The sequence below is a fragment of the Phacochoerus africanus genome, chromosome 10 (assembly GCF_016906955.1).
Source record: "Phacochoerus africanus isolate WHEZ1 chromosome 10, ROS_Pafr_v1, whole genome shotgun sequence".
NCBI lineage: Eukaryota > Metazoa > Chordata > Mammalia > Artiodactyla > Suidae > Phacochoerus > Phacochoerus africanus.
This window is the reverse complement of record NC_062553.1, coordinates 20,224,871-20,250,455: the sequence shown is the minus strand read 5'-3', so window position 1 is coordinate 20,250,455 and position 25,585 is coordinate 20,224,871. Positions and strand designations below refer to the sequence as shown.

Genomic DNA, 25,585 nt, shown 5'->3' with positions numbered 1-25,585 from the left:
AATCTGACTAGGAACCATGAGGTTGTGGGTTTGATCCCCGGCCTCACTCAGTGGGTTAAGGATCCGGCGTTGCCATGAGCTGTGGTGTAGGTGGTAGATGAGGCTTGGATCTGGTGTTGTTGTGGCTCTGGCGTAGGCCAGCAGCTACAGCTCTGATTAGACCCCTAGCCTGGGAACCTCCATATGCCGCGGGAGCGGCCCTAAAAGGACAAAAGACAAAAAAAATAAGATTAAATTAAATCCAAGTCTTTTAAACAACCCAATTATGAATCCAGAATTAGTCATATCCTATATCATGCTTTCATCATCTACATTTTGACTTTCAACTTAATATCAGAGGTCTGGAAACAAAAAGCCAATGAAGCCCTATCATAAAACTTGAGATGTGCTTAACTCATATGTCTAGAAACTAAAAGAAATTAAAAATAAAACATGACTTCAATATAATAAAATAAATAAGCCCTAAAGAATCACGAGATAATATAAAAATTCCATAATCTGACTTTCCTTTCAGTTGCTTTTTACATAGTTTGTGCAGAAAACTGAATTTATAAGGACAAGAAATACTTATTCTCTTAATCACTGAATGAGAGGGTCAGAAAAGGATAATGAGAACAGTTTCAAAGGGAAGGAAGATAACATTGAATGGGAAACTGCAAATTTTGAAGGTCAACCTTAACTTTTTAAGTATAACGATCACTCAAAATTATTTTTTAAGGTTAATATGTATCATCATACCTAGTACAGCCCCTGCATGATGAAGATTCTCAATAACTGTTTAATGATATTAATGAAACAGAAAGACTAGTACAATTTTACTTACTTTATAAATTAGACTATCCACCAAAAGGTCATGTTGTATCACATTGGTCTTAAGCTGCTCATAATACAAGATATCCTAGATTTAAAAGTAAAACAAACAAAAATATTAAAAGTTAATTACACTTAGAAAGCCGGCCTCAAATTTTAATAAATAAGGATCATTAATAGTATTATAAACACCAAGGATAAGGACTGTATTTTATTCACTACTACAGTCTCCATGCCGGGCTAATCAACAGTAGATGATCAATAAATACACCTAACGCCATTCTTTAGCATAAACTCCGGTACCTGGTGGGTATTTGATCAATGTTTGCTAAGTTAACAAACTGTAATTTAACTTTAATAGTAAATACAGTATCTACTAAGTAACTACTAGGTGCCAGGAACAGTTCTACTCACTCTACATTTAATCCCATATCAACAAAATAAAACTGGTCAATGATTATCATTCTCATTTACATTTGCGAAACTGAGGCCCAGAGAAAGAAGTAACTGACTGTTAAGGCTACAAAGGGAGTGTGATTTGATCCCAGGAAACCCCTAGAACCTATATAATACTGTTTTAATAGCTAATACCTAAATTACTTTAATACCTTTTTAATACCTAAAATAATTTGATTACCTTTATTACCTTTATGATTAATACCTTTATAATTTTATTATAAAATTAAAAAGTATAAACACACTAAATCATCACTGATAGTAAATGCGATCATACAGCATATGAAAAAAATCAGGTATTTTTGGAAGGAAAATCTTCATTATTCACTTTTTAATTCAAAATATAATGATTATAATTATATAGAATTCTATACAGTTAACCTGTATATGATTTAAGCACAACTTGGGAAGGTATCTAAGTTTCCAAGAGATATTAACAAACATTCTTATCTCGTCTGGCTAATGGAAAATAATAATGGGTATAGGACTTTTAATGACACTGATCAACAGAATCAGCAGTGTACTTTTCTTTAAATCTGAGTCCCAGTTTAATAAAAAGATCAGTTTTTAAGAAATAATAGAATACAGTACCATAATATTAGAAAATCTGATTAACTAAACAGTAATAAGATTAGGTTAGTGCTTAATTTAATAGAGAATAATAGCAGGAAGAGAGGAAAGATGGAAAGAAAAGGGGAGGAAAGGAAAAAGAAGAAAAAATAGAGGAAGGGAAAGAGGGAGGAGAGACTTCAGATGTAATCCAGTTAAACATCAGGTGAATTGTTGGTCAGGGCAGTCATAATAAATGTGAAAAAAAAAAACCCAAAAATGGTTAAGACTAAGTAATGGCTGTGTTAAAGAGCGATGGAAATACCATCTCATTACTTTAGTGGATCCTTGTATTCCTCTGAATCCCTCCAAGCATTTCTCAGGCACTTTGGCCCCAGTGGCCGCCCATATCCAAATGCTGCTAGGCTCCAACAGTGCACCCCAGTCTGTGTGATTCTTTCTGAAGACACTCCCTCAAACAAATAAGAGTTGTGGCACAGAGTCATCTGGGACAAAGAAGACTATCTCTTGCATACCGATGCCTTGGAAGGGTGGTGTCACACCTGTTTCCCGAAACATCATTTCTTTGTCTCGAAAAATGCTTGATACACAGTTCTCTGATTGGAGTCAAAGTGCTCTTTGTAAGCTAGATATCTACTGGCTATTTTTAGACATTTTATTTTAATTAGAAAGCCTTATTACTTTGTTCTCATTCATGATGTTTTGTTTTTTTACCTAAAGCAAAATTATTTTACTATTTTATTTACCTTCTATTATATTCATCAAATCCATTTGTTTGGCTAGAACAAAAGAACATTTTTATTTTTTTTAATTTTAACTTTTTTTGGTTTTGTTTTTGTTTTTTTGCCTTTTCTAGGGCCACTCCCGCAGCATATGGAGGTTCCCAGGCTAGGGGTCAAATCGGAGCTGTAGCCGCTGGCCTACACCACAGCAACGCAGGATCCGAGCTGCGTCTGCAACCTACACCACAGCTCACGGCAACGCCAGATCCTTAACCCACCATGTGAGGCCAGGGATCAAACCCGCATCTTCATGGATCCTAGTCATGTGGGTTAACTGCTGAGCCACTGAAGGGAACTCCTGTAACATTATTTGTAATTTCTATTCTTCCATACTTTTCTCCATGCTTATACAAATATATCATCATATTTAGGAGTTTTCATTGTTTTTTTTTAACATAAAATGGAATCATTCTATACTTATTCTTTACTTCCAGTGATATATCATAATCATCTCTATATGTCAATAAATATATACCTACCTCTTTTTTTATATAACTACATACACTTTAATATTTTTAAAGCTGTGCAACAGATTATCACGCGTTATTTAACCATTCTCCTATAGATAGATACTCAGGTGGTTTCTTTGCTTGTCACCACAAATACTGCAATAAATATCCTCATGCATATATGCTCTTCTGTCTTTGGGATAAATTGGCAAAGGTAGGAGTATAGCTGAAGACTACATGTATCTCTTTAGTTGGACTACAGACTGCCTGATTACTTTAACAAAGCTATCAGTTCAAATTCCCACCAGTAACCCATGAGCACAGGTTTACCTATACCCTCACCATTTAAATTTTCCATGGATGAAAATGATTATATTATTGTTGTATTAATTTGTACTTTCCCAAATAAAATAAAGTTGCATATTCTTTCATATGCTTACTGGTCATATGAATTTCCACTACAGTGATTTACATATTTTTCTACTAATTATATTTATTTTATTAATTTGTCAGACTACTTATAATGAGGATTAACCTTTTGTCATTTGTGTTACAAATACTTTTTCTTCAAGTTAATACATGTTGTTTGATTTTTGCTTATGGTATACATTGACAAATTTTTAAATATTCTTCATGGCTTTGAGTTTTCTTGCTTGCCTTAGGCAAGGCTCTCCTACACCACATGTTTATACAAATATTTTCCTAATTTTTTCTAAAATTGTTATTTTGTTAAATTTAAATGTTTATGATCTACGTGGAACTTATTTTTTTATATGGTAAGCCAAAGGTCTGATTGTTTTCTTTCAGAAGGATGGTTATCAGCATCATTTATTAAATAAACCATGCATTTCCAACTGAAATACTTCAACACATCTCTATCAGAAATAGATTCAGGAATTCTCCTGTGGCACAGTGGATTAAGGATCCAGCATTGTTACTGCAGTGGCCTGGGTCACCACCATGGCTCAGGTTCAATCCCTGGTCTGGGAACTCCAACATGCCGTGGGCCTGGTCAAGAATAATGAACATGTGAAATTCAAAATAAAAAAACAAAATGTCATTTATATTAGCACTCAAAATATGATTTCAACTTAGGTATACAACTAACAAATATGTACAAGATTTATATGAGGAAAACTATAAAACTCTGGTGGACGAAATCAAAGAACTAAATAAGTGGAGAGATATCTATGCTCATAGACAGGAAGACTCAGTATTGTCAAGACGTGCATTCTTTCCAACTTCCTCCATAGAGTCAATGCAATCCCAGTCAAAATCCCGGCTAAAGCTACTTTGTGGATATCAACAAAGTGATTCTAAAATTTATGTGGAAAGGCAAAAGGACCCTGAACAGCCAACAAATAAACTGAATGAAAAGAACAAAGTTGGAGGACTGACATTACTCAACTTCCAGATTTACTTTAAAACTATATAGTAGTTAAGATGGTGTGGTATTGGCAAAAGAAGAGACAAAGAGATCAATGAAACAGAATAAAGATTCCAGAAATAGATTCATGTAAATACAGTCAACTAATCTTTGACAAAGGAGCAAAGACAATACAAGGGAGCAAAGACAGACGTTTCTTTCGACAAATGATGCTGGGACAACTAGATATTCACATGCAAATAATAATAATAATAATAACTCTACACACAGATCTTACACTCTACAGAAAAATTAATTCAAAATGGATCATAGACCTAAATGTAAAATGAAAAAACTCCTAGAAGATAACAGGAGAAATCCTAGATAAACCTATCCTTAGGTATATTGATGTCTTTTTAGATATAACATTAAAGACAAGAAAGAAACAGTGAATAAGCTGGCTTCATTAAAATTAAAAACTTGTTTTCTGCAAAAAGACTTATCTGATATGCAAGATATAAAAAGAACTCTTAGAGCTCAACAGTAAGTAAACAAACAACCCAATTAAAAAATGGGCCAGAGATTTTAACAGACACTTCACCAAAGAAGATATACAGATGGCAAATAAGCATATAAAAAGATATTCCACATCATGTGTCACCAGGGAAATGCAAATTAAAACAGTGAGCTATCACCACGCATCTATTAGAATGACCAAAATCTGGAACACTGTCAACACCAAATGCTGACAAGGATGTGGAGCAACAGGAACTTCCACATACTGCAGGTGGAGGTGCAAAATGGTAGAGCTACTCTGGAAGACAGTTTGGTGGTTTTCACAAAACTAAACATGCTCTCCCCATATGATCCAGCAATCGAGCTCCTTGGTATTCACTCAAAGGAGGTGAAAACTCACATTCACACAAAAACCTACGTGAAGATGTTTACAACAGCTTTATTCATAAAATTGCCAAAACTTGAAAGCAACAAAGATGTCCTTCAGTAGGTAAATGAATAAACAGTGGTACATCCAAACAATGAAATACTATTCAGCACTAAAAAGAAATGAAAGTTATCAAATCATGAAAAGATAGGGAGAAACCTTAAATGCCTATTTCTAGGTGAAATAAACCAATATTGAGAGGCTACATAATATATGATTCAACCATGCGACATTCTGGAAAAGGCAAACTACGGAGAGAGACGTAAAAACATTCGTTGTTGTTGGGGGAGTGGAGAGAAGGGAGAGGGATGGAGCATGGAGAATTTTTTGCAGTAGTGAAAATACCACCTGTCATGGTATGTTTGTCAAACCCACAGACTGTACAATACCATGATGACCCCAAAGTGAACACTGGACTTTGAGTTATTATGAGGTGTCAGTGCAAATTCATTAATTGTAACAAATGCACCACTCTGGTGGGGGATGTTAATAACTGGCGTGGCTATGTCGACGTGGGAGCAGAAGCTGTGAGAGGTCTCTGTATCTTCCCCTCAATTTTGCTGTAAACTTAAAGTTGCCCTAAAAAATAAACTCTTTTTTTTTCATTTTTTAAAAATTGAAGTATAGTTGATTTACATAAGTTCTTAAAGAAACTATTGCTTTAGGACAGTGTGAATTTAATTTATTATTTTTATTTTAATGTATCATTCAAATTTTTTTGGTTTACATAGACATTAACATAAAAGAGTGAAGTAAAATCAACTAAAGGAAAAATTTCTTTAGGTAATTTATACTGCAGGCATGTATTCGTGTTTCCTTTATTACATACAACTTATACATTCCCACAGGATATTTCACTTTAATTGCTTTTCTAAATAATGATTTATTTGTAATTGCATTTGCAATGGTTTTCATTATAAATTAATAACAAACTGCCTGCATGACCAAGCTAGCAAACTAATATTTTAATAAAAAGAAATCATTAAAATTCTAATTTTAGTTCAGCATGCTTCCATAAAGAAATATATCTTCAGAATACTGTGAATAACTTAATGTCTAACTTTAGACATGTAAGAGTGTTACTGACAAAAAGCTACTTTCATTTCTAGAGAAAAAAGGAAAATATATTAGAGAACTGAGACCTAGAAGGGACCTTAGAAACATCTAGTCTGCTTTCTTTTTTTTTTTTTTGTCTTTTTGCTATTTCTTGGGCCGCTCCCAAGGCATATGGAGGTTCCCAGGCTAGGGGTTGAATCGGAGCTGTAGCCACCGGCCTACACCAGAGCCACAGCAACGCTGGATCCGACCCGTGTCTGCGACCTACACCACAGCTCATGGCAACGCCGGATCGTTAACCCACTGAGCAAGGGCAGGGACCGAACCCGCAACCTCATGGTTCCTAGTCGGATTCGTTAACCACTGTGCCACGACGGGAACTCCCTAGTCTGCTTTCTTATTTGTACATTAAGAAAAGGAGATCTGGCCCTGTTAACTGCTTTAGTCAAAATTACAAAAATATCTGGGGATTGAACTAGTCCTCCTAATTCCCAGTCTATAGTATTCGGTTTCAATAGTTTTTGATGTAACTTATCCATATAAAATGAAAGAAATACATGGATAGGGGAGTCAAAATTATAATGTCATAAGATAAAGAACAATTTTTGTATTGATATTTTAATTTTATTCTATAAAATGCATAAGCATTTATAAAACACAACAATTACCAATAATATAACAGGATATTTTAAGAGTATTTTACATAAACTCTGGCAAAATATATACTTAAGAGTAAAAAATTTTTTTAAAAAGCAACCTTTGAAAAACAAAGTAGCCCACATTTTTAGCTTCAGAAATTACTTAAATTTTGGCATATGTATTTATTTGGTATTTTATACAGACATACTATCTCTTTAACTAAAGAAAAAGGAAATATACTCTCAGGAATCAAAGAACTCACAAAACATCCCTAATATTTTATACTTAATTGTTTATCAAGCATTAGATAAGCCTACCTTTCTTGTAGAAGATACTGACACTACAGACGATGAAGAAGAAAAAAATCGAAAAAGGGAGGAAGCCACTAGCGTAAACAATATAGCATATGTTTTTCTGTCTTTAGGTCTTTGCGCCTGTCCTGGTTATGGAGGGAGGAAAAAGAAGGAAGTAGCAGTAGCAGTGATGGAGCTGTGAGAAGACAAGGTAGCAATGTTAGGAAGGCTCCTAAGAAAAGGTAATGGAATATGCTGCACATGAAAGAAGAGCAAAAGTACCAAGACGACAAAAGTCTGAGAAGGTCTTTTTCAGGGAGAGAACAGCATGATGGGAAGAGAGACAATACAGTATCTCTTAGATGTCCACAAACATGTTAATGTCAAGACTATGCCTTTTCTTTTAGACAACAGAAATCTGATACATGCGCAGGGCGTGCACTAGCATTCTGTAGGCAACTGGAAATAAAAGTCTTAGGCTTAAGACAAAGTATGGTTGAAAATAGAGTTGAAGCCATTAGGGAAAAGGTGACCTGTGGATAAAGCAGTCCATGGAAAATGTGCAGGGTGAATAGAGAATCAAAATGGAAATCTGAAAAATACAAGCATGTAAGGTCCAACAGAGGAACCCAAAAGCAGACTTGGAGGGAAAAAAAAAAAAGGAAAAGAGGGAAAGGAGAACTAAGAAAACAGAGTGAACGAAATTAAACACCAAGAATATTTCAAGGACAAAGTAGAGAGCAGTATCAAATGCAGTAGATGTAAAGACTAAAACGTGTCCACTGTTGCCTGGTGACTTTAGCCAGGACAGTTCCAGTCGTAGAGTGGCTGTCTGCCAGATGCTGATGGACTCAGTGATTAATGAAATGAAGGAAGTAGGAGCCCCAGCACAGACTTTTCTTTCACAGGGTTTTGCCGTAAAGTAGTAGGCAAGAGGAGGTGCTGATGCAATTAAGTTTACAGGTTCGGTGGAAGGAATCTAAATGAGCTCCTTCTGATGACTTCTGTTTTCTCTAGGTAGGAGAAGGTGAGATCTTTTGCAACAACTGTGAATAGAAGTGCTGGGGAGAGTGAAGGTCAGAAACAGGCACTGTGAAAACTAGGTGAGCTGACCAGAAAGACCCAGGAAGGTCAGGCACTGCTGCAGACCTTCAGGTCAGGTTGTGAAGAACCTTATTGTGAAATCACTAATGAAAATCTTAAATGTTAATACTCATCTTGGCTATTTTAGCAGTAAGCAAAGTATAAGAAAATTTTCTGTCTTCTTTTAATTAGCAATCTGAAATTAAGCAAAATATTTAAATATGAGTAACATTTACTAAATATGGATATTCTGATATATACCTAGAGATCTGCAGAAAATACATAAAAGCAATCCTTTTAAGCTTATATTTTCTTTTCTTTTCTATTTTTTTGGGTTTTGGTTTTTTTTTTTGGGTCACACTCGAGGCATATGGAAGTTCCCAGGCCAGGGGTCGAATTGGACTGCAGCTGCTGGCCTACACCACAGCCACAGCAATGCAGGACCCAAGCCATGTCTGTGACCTACACCACAGCTCATGGCAATGCCAGATCCTTAACCCACTGAGCAAGGCCAGGGATTGAACCTGCGTCCTCATGGATACTAGTTGGGTTCATCACCACTGAGCCACGACAGGAACTCCCCATATTTTCTTAAAAAGCGAAAAAAAATCAAAGTTATATAATGTTCTGGTAAAAGCACCAAATAAATTAACTGCTAAGAACTTAAAGCATTAAATCCCAAGTCTTTCTATTGAGTAGATTTTAAAAATAGCTTTACGAGTATGAAATATTCCATTATCTCTTTAACTCCTCAACTATGATGCATTAGTATGTGTAGCTTATTTTAAGTGACTGAAAGTAATTGAATAAAAAGTTCCGCTAAAGTGTTCTTCGTAAGAGGTAATTATTCTCCCTTTCTCTCTCCTTCCCCTAATGCACAATTATTTTGGAACTGCTAAGGTTTGTTCAGGTGACACTTTTACAGTGAAAATAAGTGTAAGTGATGAAAAGTGTTTTATTCAATAAAATCTAGGTTGCCTGATAATATTCATTTCTATTTACAGATTTGTTATTTTGAATACAGAAAATCAAAATATCTATCAGCTCCAGAATTCAAGTATAAAAACTAACTCTGAATTTTATAATAGACAATCACTATCTGGGACTACTACTTGTATTCTACGATACTTTTGGGAAAACTCTAAATCTATTTTTGAAGTGGTAGTAGTTAGCTCCTCTGCAGAGAACAGGATTTGTTAACCTAGCTCTTCATCAGTGAAGTTAGTACTTATCTACACAGTTATAGCAGGACAAGAATTACCATCTCTTCTACAAGAGTGGATGCACTCACAAAAAATGTCCAACATAGAAGCTCCTGTTGTGACCCAGAAGGTTACGAACCCTACTAGTATCCACCTGGATGCTGGTTCGATCCCCAGCCTTGCTCAGTGGGTTAAAGATCTGGTGTTGCTGTGAGGTGTGGTGTAGATCACAGATGTGGCTTGGATCCTGCGTTGCTGTGGCTGTGGTGTAGACTGGCAGCTGTAGCTCCAAATGGTCCCCTAGCCTGGGAACTTCCATATGCCACACCTGCAGCCCTAAAAAACAAAGAAACAACAACAACAACAACAACAACAAAAGCCCAACATACAGACAAATCTGTAAACTGTTATTTTTAAAGTGTCACCCACAAAAGACCAGTATCATTTGGTTTAAAACAGCTCTAAATTAAATTAAAAGGTTTATTCTTTCAAAAAGCAAGCAACTGAGTTTTGATAGTACTGTTCACAGAGAGAGATTTAAAACACATGCTTTCCTCACACGCATGCATATGTAATTTGCAAAGGTTAGAGGTGTAGTTTTTATGACATATGTTAATGTTTTTCTTAAAAACTGCATTATTATAAATTATAATTAACATACACCATAATTACAGGTAATATATTGTTATTTGTGATTAATATAATAATGTAGTTATTATTGTTACCATTAATGGTGACCGGTTACATCAGGTATTGTGTTAATAAAAGACTCATATAGATTTCATTTAAATTTTTTTTTTTTGTCTTTTTGCCTTTTCTAGGGCCGCTCCTGAGGCATATGGACGTTCCCAAGCTAGGGGTCTAATCGGAGCTGTAGCTGCCAGCCTACGCCACAGCCACAGCAACACCGGATCCTTAACCTGCTGAGCAAAGCCAGGGATCGAAGCCGCAACCTCATGGTTCCTAGTCAGATTCATTAACCACTGTGCCACGATGGAAATGCCAAGATTTCATGTAATTCTTACAACCACTCTGTGATAATAAATATTACTACCTACCTTTAAGAATGGGTAAGTTGAGGTTTAAAGATACTTAACTCACTCAACAACTTATTTCAAATAAGTTGGGGGAGCGAGGAGTTGAAACTAGGTTATATGATACCAAACAAAATCCATAACCATTAGGCTTATTAAGTTTGCTTTTTATTAAAATCTTGAAAGAGATGCTTTATAGGATCAATGAGCTTAAGCCAAAAAAAATTTCTCCAAATATTTCAAAAAGAATTAATGTCTTAACATATTTTTTAATTGAATCTACTACCTGTCTGTTGGTGATTTGTCTTCATAGTCATTATATTTCCTAAAAGAAAATGTTCTTATATAGAAAAATAACATTCCTACATAATCTGCCCATTTTTAGAACCACAGAGTGCACATTTTGAATGTAACTGTAGAGACAAAGCACTCATTTATATAAACCAAGGTGCCCACCATTATTTCTCCCTATTCTATCACACATTTTCACTGATCTAAATTGGTGGATTCTGCTTCTTAAAATTTTACTTATTGTTCTGTTGTATGTATAGGCTTACACTACCCAACTCTTAATAACAAAAACTTGTGGAGTTCCCGCTGTGACATGGTGGGTTAAGGATCAGGCACTGCATTGCTGCAGCTGGGGTCTATTCAGATTCAGTCCCTGGCCTGGGAACTTCCATATGCTATGGGCATGGTTGGAAAAAGAAAAAGAAAAAACAAGATGAAACAACTTCTAAGTACATGGTGATTAAATTACAGTGAATTTGAAAATCAAAAATGGGGATTAAGAAATATTAGACTAAGGAAAAAAAGTATTTCTATTTTGAATAACAGGCCTTAGACAAATGAATATCAATGGTTCAAACGGGACCCATTCTTTTTCTTCTTACCTCAGGTTGACTGGAAATATTCAAAATGAGCGCCCACAATTCAGCTCTCAGTGCTGTGGGACTTCCTTGTCGGATATACTGCTGAGCAGCAGCACTGTCTTGTTCTGCCAGAACTGTCAGAAGAACAGTAAAATCTCATGAGAAAGTTCATAACGGGAGTTCCCGTCGTGGCGCAGTGGTTAACGAATCCGACTAGGAACCATGAGGTTGTGGGTTCGGTCCCTGACCTTGCTCAGTGGGTTAACGATCCGGCGTTGCCATGAGCTGTGGTGTAGGTCACAGACACGGGTCGGATCCAGCGTTGCTGTGGCTCTGGTGTAGGCCGGTGGCTACAGCTCCGATTCAACCCCTAGCCTGGGAACCTCCATATGCCGTGGGAGCGGCCCAAGAAATAGCAGCAACAACAACAACAACAACAATAACAACAACAACAACAACAACAACAAAAGACAAAAAAAAAGAAAGTTCATAATGTATGAAATAACATTATGAAATCTTTAATTAAAAATCTTTTGAGAAGCTAACATTTCATTTTTATTTCTAACATAATCATATCAATCTTGACAGTCTTCTTTAACTCTTGGAATGTCGATGCGGGATGTGGCCTTATTTACAGCCCTGCTAAGCTTCAAGCCTTAAGCACCTCCACCTCCTACCTTGCCTGGTGAAAGTTTTTAATGCAGATACCTTAAGTTCACTTTGCTTTAACTATAGCTCCATGAATCTGAAATTAGTGATGCACATATATAACAATTTTTATATTTCATGATTAAGTCAAGTCCTATCTACGGAAACCACACACATCTTAACGCATATTCTATTAAGTCATGACTATTCTAGTATTTGGAAGCAGGATGCTATTTGAAGTATTATTGTTAAGAATTAAAAGTAATCTAGATATCCATTCTTTTTTAACTATCTGCTAAAATAAAGAGCAAAGAGGGATTTTTTTAAAAGAAGTAAAAACAAAAAAGGAGTTCCTGCTGTGGTTCAGCAAGTTAAGAATCTGACATAGTGTCCATGAGGATGCAGGTTTGATCCCCGGCCTCACACAGTGGTTTCACAATCTGGCATTGCTGCAAGCTGCACCATAGCTTGCAGATGCGGCTTGGATATAGTATTGCTGTGGCTGTGGTATAGACCACAGCTGCAGCTCCGATTTGACTGTTAGCCAGGGAACTTCTGCATGTCTTCCATACATAAGTGTAGACTTAAAAAAAAAAAAAATCCAAAAACATTTTAAGAAGGCCAAAAATTATTCATAAACAGTCAAGTTTGCAAAATTAATATACTATCCTTTTGTTTTCATTTTCATTTTAATGAAAATACTAGCTATTAAGTCTGGGAATTAAGCACCCCCCAAACAAACAAACAAAACCAAAAAATCCCCCAAAAGACATACTAGACAGCTGCTGGTATCTGACTAACAGTATTGTTTTCTTACATTTTCTTCTTAAAAGGAAAGGGAAAAAAATCTTACACTAGATGAAAATGACAAAAGAAACAAAGAGATTGGATGAAATAAAAAGAGATGAAACATTCCTTACTTTGCAGTTGTGTTTAATGAAAATACCAAGTTATACAAATGTAGTCTTCTAAATTAGATTCTGAAAAACTGAACTAAAGAGTTTAGAACACGATAACATAATTGCCATAGAAGGGGCATTCTGACACAAAGACCTTCCCTGTACTTCATATTTCAAAGACAAAACAGGATTTACAAAAGCAAGGAAGAGAATCACCGAAAGATGGGGAAAATTTATTTTCCAGGACACTCAGAGCGCTTCAGTCATTAAGTGCTACCTTTGTGAATAGTCACTGGAGGTATAACAGTTATTATTGTCCCCTGATGCAGGAGCATATTCTTATTACCACTAATGAGAAGGGTGTGGGCACATCAAAGAGTGAACCTGCCTCTTTGATTTTAAAATAAAATTCTACTGCTGAATGCATTAAGCTAATATCCTTGAGGAATGTGTGCCTGCATTTATCATTTCCTTTTTAGTGAACCATCTGTGTACCTCTTTATCTGACATTTATTAATAAAGCCCAAATGATGCATTTCCCGTCTTTATAAAGATTCCCATTGTTTTATCTATATTGTAAATCTCACTCCTTTTTAGGTCTTTAGCTTTTCAGAGATTAAATTTCACTTGAGGGTATATGATACAGACATTTACTTAAGACTGTCTCATTTTCAAAAATTAAAGTAAGTATAATCAAAAGCTTACCTTTTTGCCCAATACGTACATGCTCATTTTCAAAAAGTTCTGAAAATAAGAAAATAAAATTATTAGACATAAAAATGATTAGCCAAATTTTGAACAATATTATATATATTTTTTCTGGTATTGATACTTTTAATTATTTTCAAAGCTGAATGGCTTTATAGGAAACTATAACTACATTTATTTTTAAATACAGAAGAATCTTTTTTCTAAGTTGTTTAACGTTTGTAGAAATTAAAAGGAAGTATATTTAATCAGAAGAAAAAACTGATAGTTCTACTTTGTTGTAATAATATAGAATATCTTCTCACAACATAAACGTTTCTATCCATTCATCTTTGATTTTTTTTCCTAAAAAAACAAACGAACAAACAACACTTGTTGACAGCTTCATTTGCAAATCCGTACTTCTAACCTACTATGAAAGCATTATCTAATAAAAGCCTTAATACTATACAGGTAAAATCCCACTATACAAATGCCATTTTGAAAGATTACATGAGAGAAACAAGTACCAATCATAATGGAAAAAAAAAAACATCATAAACTAGATCATATTAGAACCGAAACACTTCTGTTCATCAAGACACCATTGAGAGTGAAAAGGTAACTCAGAGTGGGAGAATATATATGCAATACTTATATCCAGCAAAGGACTTGTACTTAGAATATATAAAGCACTCCTGGTAAGTCAATAAAAAAAGATAACTCTGACACAAACAGGCAGGTTCTTTACAAAAGAGGTAATTCCAAGGACCAATAAACTTATGAAAAGATGCTCAACCATGTTAGTTATCAGAGAAAGGCAATTAAAACCATTGTTTAAAAAAAAAAAAAGGAGGAGTTCCCGTTGTGGCTCAGCAGTTAACGAACCCAACTAGTATCCATGAGGATGTGGGTTCGATCCCTAGCCCTGCTCAGAGGGTTAAGGATCTGGAATTGATGTGAGCTGTGATGTAAGTCACAGACGTAGCTCAGATTCAGCGTTGCTGTGGCTGTGGTGTAGGCCGGAGGCTAGAGCTCTGATTGGACCCCTAGCCTGGGAACCTCCATGTGCCACGAGTTTGCTGCTAAAAAGACAAAAAAACCCAAAACATTGTGAAATACATACCCACCACAATGACCAAAATGAAAAAGGCTGATAATTCTAAATGCAAAGGAAATGGAGCAAGTGAGCTTCTCACACAAGGGTGGTAGAGTGAAAAGAGTACAACCACCTTGGAAAACTGTCTGCCAACGTCTGCTAACACTGACTATGTGCATGGCCTGACAGCAGCACATCACTCTCGGTACACACGCTAATGTCCACCTATGTGCACCAAGAGACTCACACAAGAACAGCAGCAACTGATAAAACAGTCAGCCCTCGTCTGTGGGTTCCACACCTATGGATTCAACCAGCCACAGACTGAAAACATTTGAAAAAAATTCCAGAAAGTTCCAAAAACAACACTTGAATTTGCTGTGTCTCAAACACTATGCTGAACTGTGAGAACGGACTGACATGTTGGTACACCCTGCTGTAGTCTCCCATCATTTCAGGGATCCTCAGGTGAGGAGTTCCCACTGCAGCTCAGCAGGTTAAGAACCCAGCGTTGAATCTGTGAGGATGCAGGTTTGATTCATGGCCTCACTCAGTGGGTGAAGGATGCATCATAGGTCGCAGATGCAGCTCCGATCCATGGTTGTGGCGGAGGCCTCAGCTCCAGCTCTAATTTGGCTCCTGGCCTGGGAACTTCCATACGACTCAGGTGTGGCCATGAAAAAAAAGAAAAATTTGCAGCAGTTTTTCAATAGGCACCAGTGTTAAAGTATATGATCCTCCATTAAGACCTATCCACGGAATGGCGCCTATGTCACCTGAGGGATAACAACATGATTCCAAACACTGCAAGCTTTGTTGATGCAAAGAAAAAGAAGAAATAGGAGTTCCTGTTGTGGCGCAGAGGTTAGCCAACCAGACTAGCATCCAGGAGGAAGTGGGTTCGATCCCTGGTCTTGCTCAGTGGGTTAAGGATCCGGCATTGCCATGAGCTGTGGTGTAGGTCGCAGACGCAGCTTGGATCCCATGTTGCTGTGGTTCTGGCGTAGGACAGTGGCTACAGCTCCAACTAGACCCCTAGCTTGGAAGCCTTTCACATGCCTTGGGTGTGGCCCTAAAAAGACCAAAAAAAAAAAGAAAAGGAAAAAAAAAAAAAGAAGAAACAGCTTCCTATAACAATGTTTCTAAAGCATCTGCAACTGTAAAGCCTAGACTTTGAAAGCTTGAAGAAAAGCCCTCAACCTCACAGAACCTGACATTAGTATGAATGAGCCTCCTCCAAAGCATTAACATCTGAAATCAGAACCAGTCCTTCTGACATCCTGTCAGAAGGTTAAAGTCAGCCTGATGTCCCACGACTTAGCTACAGTGCCACCCAGCTCATCACCTCAGCACACTGGCGCTGTAGATACCCTACAGCAATCAGCAGCAGCAACATCACAGGAGGGTTACCAAGACAGAAGAAGCGGGGTTGTGGTGAGTGTTAATACTGTGTCTGTGTGTGTCCATCTCTGTGTGCGTATGAGAGGGAGAAAGAGAGAAAAAGAGAAAGAATGAATTTATATTTTCTCTATTTATATTTTCTACATGTACTTGTATTTTAACTATTTTATCTTATTCTATGTATTTCTCTCCCAGGTCATTAAATGAAAGCAATCCGTACCTGCTGAAAGGAAGAAAAAGTTACATTGCTGCTGACTTGCACTACAGGCCTATGATGTAGTTTATGGTTGCATCTGCACTAACAGGTACAGACTTTTTTTTTCTTGTCGTTATTCCTTACCACAGAAGAACAACTATTTTACATAGTATTTACATTGTGTTAGGCATTATAAGTAATCTAGAGATGATGTAAAGTGTATGGGAGTGACAGAACACCGTCAATCACTATAATGGAAAAAATAAAAATCATAAAAAAATTAAAAAATATATAAAGTGAATGGGAGGATGTGCGCTGGTTACATGCAAATACTACACCATTTTATTCAAGAGACTTGAGTAGCCACAGATTTCGGTGTTCATGGAGTAGGAGGTGAATTCAGGAACCAACACCCACAGATGCCAAGGGACAATTCAACGAAATAGTAGGAACAACTCAAATGATCATCAATGGTAGAATGGATAAATAGTAGTGTTTTCATACAATGGATTACAACATATCAATGAGAATGAATGATTTATAACTACAGACAGCAATATGGATCTCAGGAAAGAAAAAGAACGTTAAGCAAAAGAAGCTAGACGCGAGAGTACACATGATGTGACCCCATATCTATAAAACAGTCAAAACTAAGCTATGCTATTAGAAGTCAGCATTATTGTTACACATGAGGGTCGTAGAGCCTGGAACTGTGCCTAACAGGGCTTCTGGGATGCTAGTGATACTCTATTTCTTGGTCTGGTTGTGGGTTTCACGGCTGGATTCACCTTGCAAAAAATTCACTGATCTGTATACCTATGACTTGTATCCATTTCAGTAAGTATGTTATACTTCTATAAAAGTCATTTAAAAATTAGAGTAAAACAAAGGTTATAAAACCACGCGGCAAGAACCGTTAGCTCTTTCCCCCACCCCAGAGAAAATCAGTTTCTCTACTTCTGTTCCTCTTCTTTTTCCCTACCACCTGAAAAAGGAGGACCGGATAATTGGATTTGCCAGATTTACAACAGTGGTTAAACTTTTCTAATGAGTGGAATACTACTGCTAAAGGTCATTAGTTTACGTGGGACTGCTTGGGTCAGTAGAGCCTGGGGTGCCCGGGCAACCTGGTGGCCGTCTTGGCCCTTGAGTCTCTTTTAAGCGGAATCCTTATTATTCCAAACCCAAACCTGCTGGTACTGAGATCTGGGCATGGAGGGAAAAGGAGACCTGTCCTGGGCTGAGATTTTAACAGAGTTTTCTAGAAAGCCTATTTTGTGATGTCCAGGTTTAGCCCAACTAAATATAAAACGGTACTGGAATTCTATTTTCCATTTGTTAGTATTTTCAGGGTTAGGTATTTTTTTATGTATATTTAAAAATTTATCCATAAAGCTGGTTTTACTTAATAGAATATCTAAACCAGAGTTCTCTATTTTTTATTCTAGTCTTAATGTCTCTAAAGTAATTTGCTCAGCACATTATACCATGATGAAGTGTCTGGGGTTTTGGCCAACATACAACCATTTTCTATCACTAAACTATTTGAATATATTTATTTCAAAGACTGCATATAAACTAACAATGCCAGTTTCATTTTAATCAGCTCTGAATGCCAAGACTTAATAACCAAAGCATCAAAAGTTGTCAGTCAAATCTTGACTCTTAAAAAACTGGATGGGAGTTCCTGATATGGCACAGTGGTTAACATACCCGACTAGTATCCATGAGGACAGGGGTTCGATCCCTGGCCTCGCTCATCGGGTTAAGGATCCAGTGTTGCCGTGAGCTGTGGTGTAGGTTGAAGATGTGGCTCGGATCCTGCGTTGCTGTGGCTGTGGTGTAGGCTGGCGGTTACAGCTCTGATTCAACCCCTAGCCTGGGAATCTCCATATGCCATGGGTGTGGCCCTAAAAAGACAAAAGAAAAAAAAAGAAGTGGATGATACCCCCTGAATGCTAATAGTGCTTTATCACTGAAAGCAGTTTGAAATAAAAAGACTTCTTCATAGAATTTAACTGTTCATTTATGTGAAACACAATGATTTTTCTAAGTGCTATTTTTTGTAGTCTAAGAATAAGAAGCCCTGTGGTGTCAGCTATCCGATCTGCACTATGCTCTGAGGACCGCCATGTTAATAGATGCATCTGTGTAGCAGATCTTGCTTAGAAAAAAGAAAAAAAAAAGGTCCCTAGTAAAATGAGTTAGGGATACGCTATGCTGAAAGTTGATTTAGGACCTCTCATAGCCTTTAAGACAGTAACACACACTGTATATCTTAAAAAGGTATATGGCACAGCCTTTCCCCAACCTTATTTGACAACAGAGGCAATGGTGCTTCTTTGTCACAGGCCTTTATCTGATGAATGCTTCATGAACACACGTTAGGAAATTCTGCACCAGTTGAATGAAGATTCTATATTTTCTTTTGGAAATAAACTGTAGAAAATGGTTATTTAGCAGAACCCCCCTCTAATATGATTCATCACTAGGTGTGTCAGCCAATAATATCAGATATATGACTCCCTCCTTTATCGGAAAGGCTTATGGAAGAATGTTGATCCTTTTTAACCCTTTTAATGTGGGTCTTACAAATGGTTTCTGCAGTAAGTTTGTATACATATGCATGCATGTCTTTGTGTTTACAATATATGCATATTTGAGAGTTTGTAATGACTATCTGTCTTTTTTATTATTGTTAAATAAGGAATCTATATTACAAACATAAGAAGCTTTCTCCTGACTTTTATACAAAAACTGTTAAGTTAGTGAGGAATGCATTTCAAATATAAAAATTGAATAAAACATAGGTAACATAGCTTTTAAAAGATGAGTAAGAAGGATACAGTTCCATTAAGTGACACTTAAACTTAATTTCAAATATAAAATTGGCCTCTAGCAAAATACAACTATTAGCAACATTTTCAAACATTTAGCATTACAGTTCTAATTTAACCAAAGCCATAGTTATTGCCCTAAAAAATGAAAACAAAAGTGAATTATAGGCAAAAGTGGTTACATATGACCACATTCTTTTTCCAAGTAATATTGTTAACCAGCAATTCTCAACAGGCAAAAACCCAAATATTATACCAATAAAAACAATCTTATTGGATAAATACCAATTTAACCCAATTTTTAGTAGTCTTGCTTTGCGAAGTAAAGATAGCAAAAATAACTGTTTCAACTAAAGAGATTATTAACCTCCTTCGGGCAGACTTAAGTGTTCTTTCCCCCATTCCAACTGACTTTTGTATATAATAACAGCAAATACCACACTGATTCTTGTATGAATCTTATTTTCTGCTATATCTTCCCTAAGAGCAAAAATTATGTCATATATATGCATTCACTAGTCCCTGGCCCTTAGCGAAGTCTCATATTTGTTATATTACGAGTGAATCAAAGAAGATTGATTAGATCTTAATCTTATCTCTAGATTAAGAAGAAAAATAGGTTTTCTAAAGCAAGCTACTATAAGATTTAGAATAACTTTACATAATTCTTAAGGATTGTTTCAAAAATGAAAAACATAATTATCACTCAAGGCTGTATTACTATTTCTTTTTATTATCTATTGCTATCATGGGCCATGAACAGAAACATAAAATATTTGTCTTAGCTGTTCAGGCTGCTATAACAAAATACTCAGAGACTGGGCAGCTTACAAACAACAAAAATTCATAACTCTCAGCTCTGGAGGCTATAACTCCAGAGTCCAAGTTCAGAGTACCAGTATGGTCAAGCTCTGGTGAAGGCCCTCTTCTGAGTTGTAACACTTGGCTGTATTCCCTTGGTGGAAGGGGTAGGGAGCTCTCTTATAAGGGGGCTAATCTCATTCCTGGAGCTCTGCCCTCTTGCCCGAAGCACTTTCCAAGGGCCTTAACGTCCTAATACCATGACATCGGGTGTTAGGACTTCAAAATATGAATTTTAGGAGGACACAAACATTCAAACCATAGCAATATCTTATTCTGTGAGGTACTGTATCTTCTTTTTTTCTTTTTGTCTTTTCAGGGCCGCAGCCATGGCATTTGGAGGTTCCCAGGCTAGGGGTTGAATCAGAGCTGTAGCTACCGGCCTACACCACAGCTCACAGCAACGCCAGATCCTTAACCCGATGAGCGAGGCCAGGGATCAAACCCGCAACCCCATGGTTCCTATCAGATTCGTTTCTGCTGTGCCACGACGGGAACTCATTTTTTTGTTGTTATTTGATATCTTATAAAACAAGAAAAGACCACCAAAAGGGTAAAGAGGGGAGGTGGCATTTAACAGCAGACTTTGTAGGTAGACTGTTTGGTTTTGAATTTTGGTTCTACTACTTATTAGCTTTATGAACTTGGGCAAGTTACTTAAAAATCTCCACTTCTTCTACTTTAAAATGGTAGTAGTACTTCTACCTCACATCACATAAGAAAATTAAAACCTAATTCAATACCGCTATATACCATGCAAATGACTAAAACAAAGGAGATGGAACACACCAAGCACTGGCCAGCATGGAGAGCAACCACCACTCAGGCATTGCTGGGGGGAGTGTAAACTGGTACTACCATCACTTTAGAAAATTCTTTGGCAGTAATCTATTAAAGCTGAACTTGTGTAAACCCTAGGACTGAAAACTGCATTCCCAGGTACATACTCAACAGAGGGTACACTTATGTTCACTGAAAGACACATAGTAGGATGCTCATAGTAGCCCTATTTATAATAGGCCCAAGTTTGAAACTGCCCAAATACCCATCAGTAGTGCAATGAATAAATAAATGTGTGGTATATGAACACAATGGAACATAATGGGAAAAAATGGTCTATAAATACATACAACAGTATGGTTGAATTACATTAATTTATTGTTGAACAAAACAAGTCAAACACTAAAGGGTATAAGTGGTGTGCTTCCATTCACAGATGTTCAAGCAATGGCAAAACTATACTCTGCTGCTAGAAATCAAAATAGTGGTTATCTTTAACACGAGGGATAAACACTGAGAGTGGTAAGAGGGGGCTTCAGTTTATGATACTTTAGTACATGTGGCTAATTCATAAAAATTCATCGAGCTATTCTCTTCCGATACATGTAGTTTTCTATATACATTAAATGTTAATAAAGTTACAACCTAACCTAGAGTTGCTGAGAGATAAAATGCATATAACACATAATATATGCTCAGTAACTGTTTATTATTGTTTATTATTATTGTTAACAACAAAAATTATAAGAGCCAACTCCTTATTTTATAGAAGAAAAACCAGAAATTCTCGTGGTGGTGCAGCAGAAATGAATCCGACTAGGAACTATGAGGTTATGGGATCGATCCCTGGCCTCACTCAGTGGGCTAAGGATCCAGCGTTGCGGTGAGCTGTGGTGTAGGTCGCAGACATGGCTTGGATCCTGCATTGCCGTGGCCATGGTGTAGGCCGGCAGCTACAGCTCCAATTTGACCCCTAGCCTGGGAACTTGCATTTGCCGAAGGAGCAGCCCTAAAAAGCAAAAAAAAAGGAAAAAAAAGAAAAAGAAAAAAACAAGTCCATAAAATATAAAGTGATTTTTTTTTAAGTCACACAGCTAGCCAGTGGCAGAGGAAAGACAAGAACAGTTCCCTGACTCCTGTCTATTGAGATTTCTACCACAATATAGACCTCTCATGTTTTTAAGTCAATTTTTACTTCCTCTCTATTACAAATAAATATTAACCTGGCCTTTTATGAAAAGTACACTTCATTTAGGCATAAGAAGAGAAATGTTGGGGAAATTTTCTGGATGAAGAGACACTAATTTTATTTTATTTTTTGCTTTTTAGGGCTGTACCCATGGCATATGGAAGTTCCCAAGCTATGGGTCGAATTGGAGCTACAGCTGCCAACCTACACCACAGCCACAGCAACTCGGGATCCAAGCCGTGTCTGTGACCTACACCATAGCTCACGGCAATGCCAAATCCCTAACCCACTGAGCGAGGCCAGGGGTAGAACCTGAATCCTCAGGGATACTAGTCAGATTCATTTCCACTGAGCCACAACGGGAATTCCTGACACTAATTTTAAAGCCTGAGTTTATACAAGACAGAATGTCCAGCGTTTGCTTAATTTGGTGATATGAAAAATAATAATAAAAAAATAATGGTGGCAACTAAAGGGAAATATGAGTGCTGCCAGTGAAGATTTTGGCAACAAAATGACTTATGCATGTCTAAGGACTTTTCAAAATTATTTCAAAGACCTTCTAAAAAGACAAAATCTAACTGAACTCTACTAATTATAACATACAAGATTCTATTCAATCATGACTAGTAACCAAGGAGAAGCAAAAAGCATGTTCGTTGTCAGACATTAAAAAGGGACTAGATAAACTGGGAAATGCCAATTAAACCTTAAACACACTCTCATTTTCATTTACCATACGCCATATGGAAGAAATACTAACCAGGAGGCACTTGAGTAGAGTCATCTATACCCAGTTGTCCTGTAGACAAGCCGAGTTCTACAAAGAATTCTTTCTGCAAAACAACACATAGGATTAACATACCTCTCAGACTTTGCCACACGTTAGTTTTAAAAATCATCTTCACCTAAACATCAACTTAAATGAAAATCATAATGTAAAATATATCTTTGCTTCACTCAATTATCTAAAAAAGAAAAGGATATTATTGATCCTTTAAATATAATTCTTTAGTCCAAAAATTTCCCTTTTTAGGTAAACTAATCAGTAAAATAATGAATGATTATCATTTCGAGTTAAGAACTAATAATATTCAAATCTTTCCTGAAACATACATATACACACAGCATATGTTGCACTTATCAATTTCATTTTCTAAATTCATTGTTTAGAATTACCAATATATTCTGCAACTGTGCTTTCCACGGTACTGTACTTCACTCAGCTCTGAATCAACTGAACAACTTAAATTACTGTTTAAGTAAAATTAGACTATCAAGTGCTTTGTGAAAATAAAAATATATTAGATTTATTCTCTAGACTTCCTCTACTTATTTAGTAATGTCTAAGGAAAGTAATCATGTTTTGTCTGTTATTTTTAAAATATATAACAACCCCATATTATTCACATTATTTTTATTACCTAAGTAATTAGATATTTCTATTAATATTTGCCTCAATGTTTGTTACTATTCTAACTGCTAAAACCAAACGTCCTCCTCTTTTAAAAAATGGAATCAGTTTTATTCCTTCATAATTAACTATTGTTATTTAAGTTAGTGATTTATTTGTCTCTCACAAAATAGTTATTCAGCCTAACACAATTTCATTTTTCTGTCAATTTTAAATAACTGCCATTATATTTTAATTTTTAGCTAAACTTAATTTTTACCAATATGTTAAAAAGCACTGTAGCTCATGTTACCAATTTTTAATGACTAAAGAGATACAAATTCAACATCACTCTTCTCTCCACCTTCTCCCAGCATCGTTGCTCTGAAAAATGTACTGATCCCGCTACCCCACCAAATTGTGGAGAGGAAAGCCAGTTATATTACTAAGCAATATAATTTACTGAAAAAATATGACCCTTGAGTGGCAAATCACATCTGAAATGGAAGACTGTAATGGACTATAAGAGTCTATTGGAAAACACAGGCCTCAGCTATACCTGGTGTGCCTCTTGAGAGGATTTGGAAGCTATGCTCAAGTGCATGACAAGAAATGGCTCTTATTGTATATAAGACTTTCCAATTGTCACTTCCAATTGCATGCATTCCTCGTGCAGGCTGGAAGTAGCATCTGGTTGGCTGTAAGGACTTCCAATGAAGATATACTGACATGCTATGTTTTCTATCCTGTATTATTCCACAAATTTAAGTGAGCCTCGCACCAGGTCTTGGCCTATTGTATCTTGTGAGTGTAGATGTAAATTCTGACCTGAAATAACCACTACCGATCATAATAAGCACTTCCCTAAATTGGCTTTTTCCTCAACCTTATTTTTTTTATTTGTTTTAGTTTTGACTGGCATCTTTCAAATTGAAAGATTTCAAATATCTGGAGATCCTAGGCTGGTCAGTCATAGTTAGAATTGAGGCAATGAACAACAGACTGCAAGCTCTATCTGCAGGACTGGGCACAGTTGGTGAGCTTCGCTGTGAAGGAGTTTTATAGCCAATTAGCTGTTTTTCTCTTTTCTTCTTCCTTCTTTTTTTTTGTCAGCGTTCTTCAAATCTCTGGTAGCCTCTCTGGCATTCTAAAGTTGGTGGAGGGTAAAGAGGGAGAGACTGGGCAGACATAGTGGTAGTGGTAGAGGATAAGGGTATTAGTCTCACTCTTTGGTCGACTTTCACTTAATTTCTTTGTTTTCAATACAGTGGCTCATTCCTTCAGCTCTCCATCTGAGGCCTAAGTTCATAGGCTTTCTGATTCTGTTTCTGTAATGAATATATATATTCATTATCTGGTCTCTTGTGGGGACGAAGGAGTCACCAGAATATGCAGCATGGGAAACATCTGGAGGTCTAAACCCTCCTGATGCAGACTTTACGCAATCTCCATTTTCAGCCCTATGTCTCACTATGGCCTTCTATAACACGTGATGTCGCCAATTCTTGATCCTTTCCAAAGTTCTAGGGGAAAAAAAAATTCATCTGGCTTCTTGTATCAGTCAGAGTTCGGTCAAGAAATAGAAACTATACCAGAAATGTGAACAGGGAAATACAACTAGCAAATGCAGAAAGCAACTATGACTTCTAGGCTGAATGAAAGTGAACCAAGAAGGAACTAAGAACTCAGGAAGGGTCCCCTCCCCCATGCCCTCAAGACTGAGATTCAGACTTTTAACGAGAGAGTATAAAGAAGAGCCTTGCCAGAGAAGTACAGGCTGCAGCTGGTTGACCGAGGGCTGCAGAGAGGAGAGCTACTGGGCCTTCTGCTTGCTGATATGCTGGCTTCTGTACACGGAGAGCCCTTTTCTCCTGCAGTGTCCCTCCAGAACCCTCTATTGAAAAAGACTAACATCAAGCTAGTTAGTAAAAAAGAAATGTTGAGGAGCTCCCCCCAGTGGCCTAGTAGTTTAGGATTCAGCGTTGTCACTTCTATGGCAAGAGTTGGATCCCTGTCCTGGGACCTTCTACCTGCTTGGGC

The 25,585-nt window shown here is 36.7% G+C and overlaps 1 protein-coding gene across 4 annotated transcripts in view; it reads right to left on the bottom strand.

Moving 5' to 3' along the window:
• The window catches only part of TBC1D19 (TBC1 domain family member 19), a 120,776-nt gene that overhangs the window by 51,854 nt on the left and 43,337 nt on the right, over positions 1 to 25,585 (bottom strand). For all 4 annotated transcript variants that reach the window (XM_047798790.1, XM_047798791.1, XM_047798792.1 and 1 more), the window contains 4 exons: positions 22,916 to 22,988; positions 13,808 to 13,846; positions 11,577 to 11,689; positions 824 to 898 (listed from right to left, as the gene is read on the bottom strand). In XM_047798790.1, coding sequence (XP_047654746.1) covers positions 824 to 898; positions 11,577 to 11,689; positions 13,808 to 13,846; positions 22,916 to 22,988 — 300 coding nt within the window. The remainder of the gene's footprint in view (positions 1 to 823; positions 899 to 11,576; positions 11,690 to 13,807; positions 13,847 to 22,915; positions 22,989 to 25,585) is intronic.